General features: G+C 47.7%; 1 protein-coding gene across 1 annotated transcript; it reads right to left on the bottom strand.

Moving 5' to 3' along the window:
- Positions 1-7: 7 nt before the first annotated feature.
- Positions 8-6,972, bottom strand: LOC103622714 (probable G-protein coupled receptor 83). Its single transcript, XM_008641705.2, has 4 exons — positions 6,490-6,972; positions 4,745-4,870; positions 3,233-3,366; positions 8-2,725 (listed from the first exon to the last, which is right to left on the bottom strand). Exons 1-4 carry the CDS (start codon positions 6,865-6,867, stop codon positions 2,101-2,103), a joined length of 1,263 nt encoding a protein of 420 aa, XP_008639927.1. The 5' UTR covers positions 6,868-6,972; the 3' UTR covers positions 8-2,100.
- Between the last annotated feature and the right edge of the window lie 7 nt (positions 6,973-6,979).

Raw genomic sequence — 6,979 nt, forward strand, 5'->3', positions numbered from 1 at the left:
TCCCAGCATACTCTCCGGCTGAAGGATGAGGGGCAAGAACAGACTCTGTTGGATTTATTTAGCCCAGAGTAAGGAGTTTGACAGTTCTCTGAGAGTGGGTTGGGATACACATGCAAACTGCATTATTTAATCTCACTGGCTTTTTCCAGTGTAAAGAGAAGAGCATTTGAATGAGAGTAAGTTTTTAAGTTACTGTAACAATGTTTATTTGCATTTGTAATTGGTTTGACTTTTTAAGAAGAAACATCTTGTTTATTGAAACCTCCAGACAGTAATATTAGGAAAATGCCATTTGCAGTGTCATAGACTCCCAGTTTTCCAGACAGTAAAACACCCAACTTAGTAGTAATGTCTGGCTTATGCTGTAATTTACTTGTAAGACAAAATTAAAGGTTCCAGTACTGCCTCTGTGGTGCCAGTTTCAGGCAGGACTCCACTCCAGTGGAACCAAATCGAAGGCTCATATGGTCAGAGCCAATACCTGAGCCTCGGATATTTGCTCTCTGAAGAGATTTTTCTAATTCCATTTCCTCCCCATAGCATATCCTCTGCAGAGTAATTCCTGCAGATGTGAAGGAAAAGAGATCACTGCCTCAGACAGGAGCACTGACCTGAAGCCTTTGTACTGTCAATGTCACTGGAATTTGCAGTGTCCCAAGCCATGCCAGGTCCCTGTCCCTGCCTCAGCTGCTCTTGTCCTCCTCCTTCCCACAATAAGTTTAGGAAAAAGCAAGATTCATGTTGCTCTTACTCTTTCCTCCCCTTCACAGTTTCATTTTGAAATACAAATACATTCCCATCAAAGCATCTTGATTTCCAGATTTAAGAAGCCTTTCACCCAGGTCTGCGGCTGTGACACACTGCCGGTACAGGTGGAAATGCTCAGCTGTAGAAGTGTAGTTTAGAGTATTTTGCATGGGGAGACTGAAGCTCATTTCCTTTTCACTGTCTTTTGAAGCTCAACACTTTACCATCACAAAGGCTGAGCCAGTGCAGAATGGACACAAAGAAACTGGTTATTCTTTCTGAGAAAGAGGAAAACACAGCTTTGGTGGATTTTCATAGCCATAGGCTGAAGTTGGCCATGTGCTCCCACTGGGTATCTCTCACTAGTGACCCAAACCCAGCTCTGAAACACGGTGGCTGGCTCTGCCGTGAGTCCCCAGAGCAGCAGCTGCTGGCGCCGGCTGTCAGGCACCCACATCCCCAGGAATACCAGCTATCTCTTGCATTCCAGAGGCACCATTTGGACCAGGACCAGCACTCCTGGTGCACCCTGCCACCAGTGATGTAGCTGGAACACAAGGATCAGTGCTTGAGGCGAATGCTGTGGCACATTGTCAGATGCTCAGTTTAACTGAGCAGGGAATACATGAAGGTTCACATATAAAGGTTTACATCTCATAGGTCAAACTTCTTCTATTTCCTGATTTTGGGTTGAAAACCTGCAGGTCTGGTTTGTTTCATTGTGATGGAACCAACACAATGCTGGTTCCATCTCAGAAAAAGCCAGAACCCCCAGTTCCACAGCTGCTGAGTCATTGCTGCTGCTGCTGCTGCCCACAGGATAACTACAGGACAGAGACAGGCTGACCCAATGGGGAAGGGCTGCCAGGCTGGCAGGGGAGCCACAAAGGACACAGTTCTTGAGGACTGGTAAAAAAAAAAAATATTATTGAAAGTGAAAATAATTTAGATTTTATGCTAAAGAAATGTCAATTCACAAAGTTAGAGCCCAAACAGCTTTACATCAAGCCACAGTGGGCACAGCTGGTGTGTGTATAACCAATGTAGCTTCCCTGTGTTTCCTTAGACCATGAAAGGCTTCGTGTGCTGTTAAATAATTCTCTTCGTTTTTGCTGACTATTCCAGTGAAAAATTCACTCAACACACCTCATTCTGGAGCCCACAGGTGGCAGTTCATCCCTAGAGAATTCTGACACCTGAGAGAACAAGGTCCTGAATGACCCAGTCAAAGATTGAAGCTCACGTGCTCTGGGCAGAAGGTTGACTTGACAATCTCCAGAGGCCTTTCCAAACCCATTTTCCCCATGATTTTGCAATCCCAATGTGATGCTGCCCAGCTGTCAGATGAAGGGTTTAGCTTTCTGCCACAATTGGATGCACGCTGGATATGTCTGTCTTTGCAGAGTTCCTCTGGGAGGGTGTCTGTGCCTTCTGGCATGTGCTGCTTCTTTTGTGCCAGCAGTTCTCAGCCTTGGCATCCTGGAACGGTGGGGAGATGGGCTGCAGAGCGTGGCCCTGGGCCATGCTCCTGGGCCGGCACACGCAGAGCAGGGACCGGAGCTCCGCGCGGAAGCTCCCATTCAGCCAGCAGTAGATGAAGGGGTTGTAGCAGGTGCTGCTCATGGCAAACCAGTGAAAAGCGAAGTACAGAGCATTGCTGCTGTGGATGGCCCTGCAGGAGATCAGCACCACGTAGCAGTTCAGGGGAAACCAGCACACGGCAAACACAACCACCACCACCATCAGCATCTTCAGTGTCATCTTCTTCTTCCGCTGATGGGCATAGTATTGCTCCATGGTGAGGTCCCCGATGGCATTCCTCAGCCAGAGCTTCTTGGCCACCATGGTGTAAGTGATGGAGATCACAAGCAAGGGCAGAACATACAAGAGAACAAACGTAGTCAGGTCCAAATACTTCCAGAAAAGATCAGCAGGAGGAGGGAAGCTGGGGAGGCAGACCATTCGGATGGTGCTGTTTCTGAAGATTAAAGAGAAAGAGCTCTCAATTCCCCTACCAGCTGCACACATCTGAGGACGAACACCTCAGACATTCAGACGGGTTTCAGTACAGGTACAGGTAGCAGAACTCATTCAGTATCATGGGCAGGTGCCACTTCCAATGGAGAATTTTGCTCTAGGTTTGACCTTTGGCTCCAATGAAGGCATCTTAAACACATCCCCAGGAAAAGAAAGAAATCATTCATATTGACATCTGTGTCCTCTGCTGATGAGGAGGCCCTCTCCCCTGTGCCTGCCCCAAACTACATGGCTGAATCTCTGAGCCCAAAACAACTAATGAACCAGCCTGGAAGCAATTCCATCGATTGTCATTGTCCCTTTGTGACAGACACAGAACCCGTGCAAAGGGAAGGAAACTTCTGTTTCACCACCCTTTCTGCTCTAATAACATGGATGGAAAGGTGTGCCCTTGGTTTCTGTGGGGCTTTGTAAACGTCATACAACAAAAAATATGTAAATGTCTTACCCAATATAAAACCTTGTCAGAGTCTGATAAATGGCGTGAGGCAGCGAGAAGCAGCTGGCCATAACCCAGATGACAATGATGCAAATCCCTCCTGTCACCATGGACATGCGTGGCTTGAGAGGGTGCATGATTACCTGCAGAGAACAATGACTCCTGAGGATTTACAGCATCTTTATCACTCTTTGAGCCCCATGTTGCATGTCAGCAGCAGCTCCACATCTCTTCAGTGTTAAAAGGCAGAGACAGTCACTTTACAGGACTTCAGGGAGTACAAGGGTCGGGAAATGCATGGAGTTGTGCACGTATTGAGTGTTGCTGCTGGCTCAGAGCCTGAGCAGAGAAATACATTCCGTGTGACCCATCAGCATGACTGCAGAGACCACGGTGGTGAGATCTCTGTTGAGCTATATGGACTATGGAGGATTATCTTAGGCAATGAAACAATAATTAAAAATAGATCTATCATGTCATCCAGATGATTTCTTGGCTGATGAAGTCTTTGGTATTTTATGCATGTCGTTTGTAGTCCCATTATAAATATCTACTTAATCAAGTTGTACAACTCCCCTGGAGTATCTGTCTGCCATGGCACTTCTCAGGACTAGCAATATTTTTAGAGGCAAGTGTTGTTTTCCCTTTTGTCAGGGACATCTCACTTCTATCTTTGTGATAAAAAAGACAGAAGTGGCTCATCTATGCTCCGGCAGTCCCTGTGATTCTCTGACAGCAGGTGGAGCCTACTCCTGTTTTGAACTTCATCCAGCCACAGCATTTACCATGTGAAGTTGCTTTTTGGTAGCAACCGTTTCAGTGGCTCCAGCACTATGAGAAATCCACTCTACCTGAGAGCTCACTCTGCTGGATCTGGCCTCCCAGCACTCGGCACTCATCAGCTAAAGCACAAATTAGAAACTCTGTTTCACTTAAGGAAACCCTTCAGTCTGTATGCATTACTTGACCTGAAAGGTTTTCATGGCTGGGAAGTATAGGGGCTAGAGGAGAAGGAGAGAATTTCTCACCTTGAACTGGATGAGTTAACATAGTTCTTACTGTTTCCAGCCTTAGGCGTCCCAAAGGAATGGGGCAAGCGTCAGAACTGACAGACTCCCATAAATCTGTGTGGAGAGAACGTGTGGGCTGGCTGGTGCTTGAATTCAGCACTTAGCCCCACCCTTCTGGTGGAACTGTGCTTCGAGGCAGGGCTGATGAGGGCAAGGAGCCTACGAGCCCAATGGCCCAGGCAGCGCAGGGCTGGAGCAGGCTGCCTGGCACTGAACTCCTGAGGTTTTCAGAGTCTCCAAGGACAGAGACTCCACAACCTCTCTGTGCAGCCTGTTGCAGTATTTCATCACCCTCACTGTAAAAATCAAAGGTATTTTGTCCTCTGCCATGAAAGATGGGGTTCTCTCCTCTGTTCCCTGAGTCTCAAGACAGTGCAGGTTTCCAGGTACTGGGATTTGAGGAGGAAACAACTATTTTCTAGCAATCATAGGGGTGGCGTCTTTGACATACCTGGTGCCGGTCCAGTGCAATGGCAGCAAGGGTCAGCACAGACACGTGGACAGAGCAGTACTGAACAAACCGGCTGATGTGACACATCAGCTTTCCAAAAACCCAGGTGCTGCTCACAAACCGCACCTGAAGAACAGACAGCATTGGATTAACAGGAGCAGTACCTGAAGAGAAGCAAATTGGCTTCCCAGGTGCACAATATGGAAGAAATGCTTTAATACAGCTTTCTGAGGCTTTGGAGGTGCTTTATCCTCAGTTTTTCCTGGGGAAACTGTGATTGCCCAAGACCTTCTCAAACTGAGGTGAGATTTACAGCACTGTGCAAACACTGCTTGAGCAGTGCTCTGTCTGTGTTGTGTACATGTGTACATTTGTACATTTACCATGGCCGTTCTGGAACACATAAAGAAACCTTAGCTCCACTCCTCAACGAATCTCTGCAGGGCACACTAGGTGCCTCCCAGAAAACGTTATATACCTTTGAACATTTGGATGCTGAAAGCTGCATGGTCTCCAAACTTAGTGAGAGAAATACATGGAAAAATTTCTCACCTGTTCCCAGAGAGGCTTTACTGATGGTGGCTTCTCTGCAGAGGAGAGTGTGCCAAACTGCCTCATTCCCTCATTATTCCTGGCTGTGCAATATTAATTACAAATGAATATAACTCATTTTGCTGCAGATTAAGCTAATTTGAAGTAAAGTACATTTACTACAAAGCATCTGTTCACACAGAAAATTAGTCAAGACTAGCTAATTTGTTTTCAATTAATCTAATTAATTTCCCTGTAGGGGCGACTCTTGCAGTACTGACTGAACTGGAGCAGTGTGCTGGATCTCTGGAGCTGGTGTAAAGCTCGTTCCTGAGAGAGCTGGCAGAAATTTTAATTACACGTGCCTACTGTGTGTCTGTTGGTGTGCAAACACACAAGAGGGCACCAAGCTCTCCCTGAACAAATTACAGGATGCAAATCCCATCAGAGCAAGGCAGGGAAATCCCACCAAAGAAACAGCACCAGTTTAAGAAAGGGTGAATTCAAATAGCTAATTCAAGACCTGCTTTTGGAAGGCAGAAGAACACTCTGGGCAGGGATGAAGCAGGAGGATTTTGAACAGGAGTGCTGGGTCAAATATAGGTACAAAGTCCTGTTTACATGGCATTTACCGTCTATGACAGTAGGGCAAGAAATGAATCTTTAATTCTTCCCACCTCATTCATTTAATGTTCTTTTATATCATATATTATTTAGTCACTGAAAATAAAAAAGGACGATTAGCCCCAGGAAGCACCGTCTGTAGTGGCTGAGGGAGGGACATGCCACTGACACTGCTCAGTGGCAGCCTAAGTACTTCCCTAAGATGTTGCACAGGGACTGACCTGGTTCACGTTGTTTCAATAGGAAACCAGCCATTAATTGGATTTTCTTGTGTCAAACTTGTCCCCACTTCCTTCCCCATCAACAGGCAAAAGGGGCTCCCAGATCTGTGCCTTGCCTGGGCAGAGGGGGAAAGCTGCAGCAGAGTGACCCCTGCAATGGACTGCAAGGTGGGGGCATTGGCCCTCAGCTCCACTTGCTCAGGGGGTGTTGGGGATGGGGGCCATGACTTGCACCCTCGCTAAAAGGTAAAAGGGGAAGGGGGGCAAAAGAAAGTCTGGGTACCAGTCTGGTCCCAGCCTGTTCAATCCTAGTGCACACAGCTGACAGGCACACACAGACACCAGCAGGCACGGCCGGACGGGGCTCACCAGTGTGAAGGGGGTGTTCAGGGTGGTGATCATCACGTCAGCAACAGCCAGGTTGACAATGAAGAGGTTGGTGGCAGAGTGCATCCTCTTGTTCTTGATGACCACGTGGCACACCAAGATGTTGCCGAACAGTGAGATGCAGATGATCACGGAGTAGGCGACGATCAGCAGCGCCTTCACTGTCCGGCTCTGGGACTCGCCCTCATACTTGGCTCCGCTACCAAAGTCCCCCAGGTCCTCCAGGTTCAAGTCACTGTGGAAGAAGGACTGGTTAGGGAAGCCATACAGTGCAGAGAAGAAGTTGGTTGTGTTGTGGTTCTCTGCTCTCCAGAAGGGCTTGGGCATGTACGGCAAGGGGAACCAGGTGTGCTGTCTCATGGCTGGGGCAGCAGAGCCCTGGTCCAGCCGCACACTAGCCAGTGCCTTCTGCCAGCTCAGCTGCGAGAGCCAGTGGTTGCAGGAGGGGACACACACAGTTGCATTTTAAAAA

Source organism: Corvus brachyrhynchos, unplaced genomic scaffold (assembly GCF_000691975.1).
Source record: "Corvus brachyrhynchos isolate BGI_N302 unplaced genomic scaffold, ASM69197v1 scaffold220, whole genome shotgun sequence".
Taxonomy (NCBI): domain Eukaryota; kingdom Metazoa; phylum Chordata; class Aves; order Passeriformes; family Corvidae; genus Corvus; species Corvus brachyrhynchos.

Excerpts from the sequence above, each read along its gene's own strand:
- LOC103622714 (XM_008641705.2), bottom strand. The coding sequence starts at position 6,867 with ATGAGACAGCACACCTGGTTCCCCTTGCCGTACATGCCCAAGCCCTTC. Across the intron at positions 4,871-6,489 it reads TGAACACCCCCTTCACACTG|GTGCGGTTTGTGAGCAGCAC; the intron begins GTGAGCCCCGTC and ends TCTGTTCTTCAG. Across the intron at positions 3,367-4,744 it reads TTGCACTGGACCGGCACCAG|GTAATCATGCACCCTCTCAA; the intron begins GTATGTCAAAGA and ends TGTTCTCTGCAG.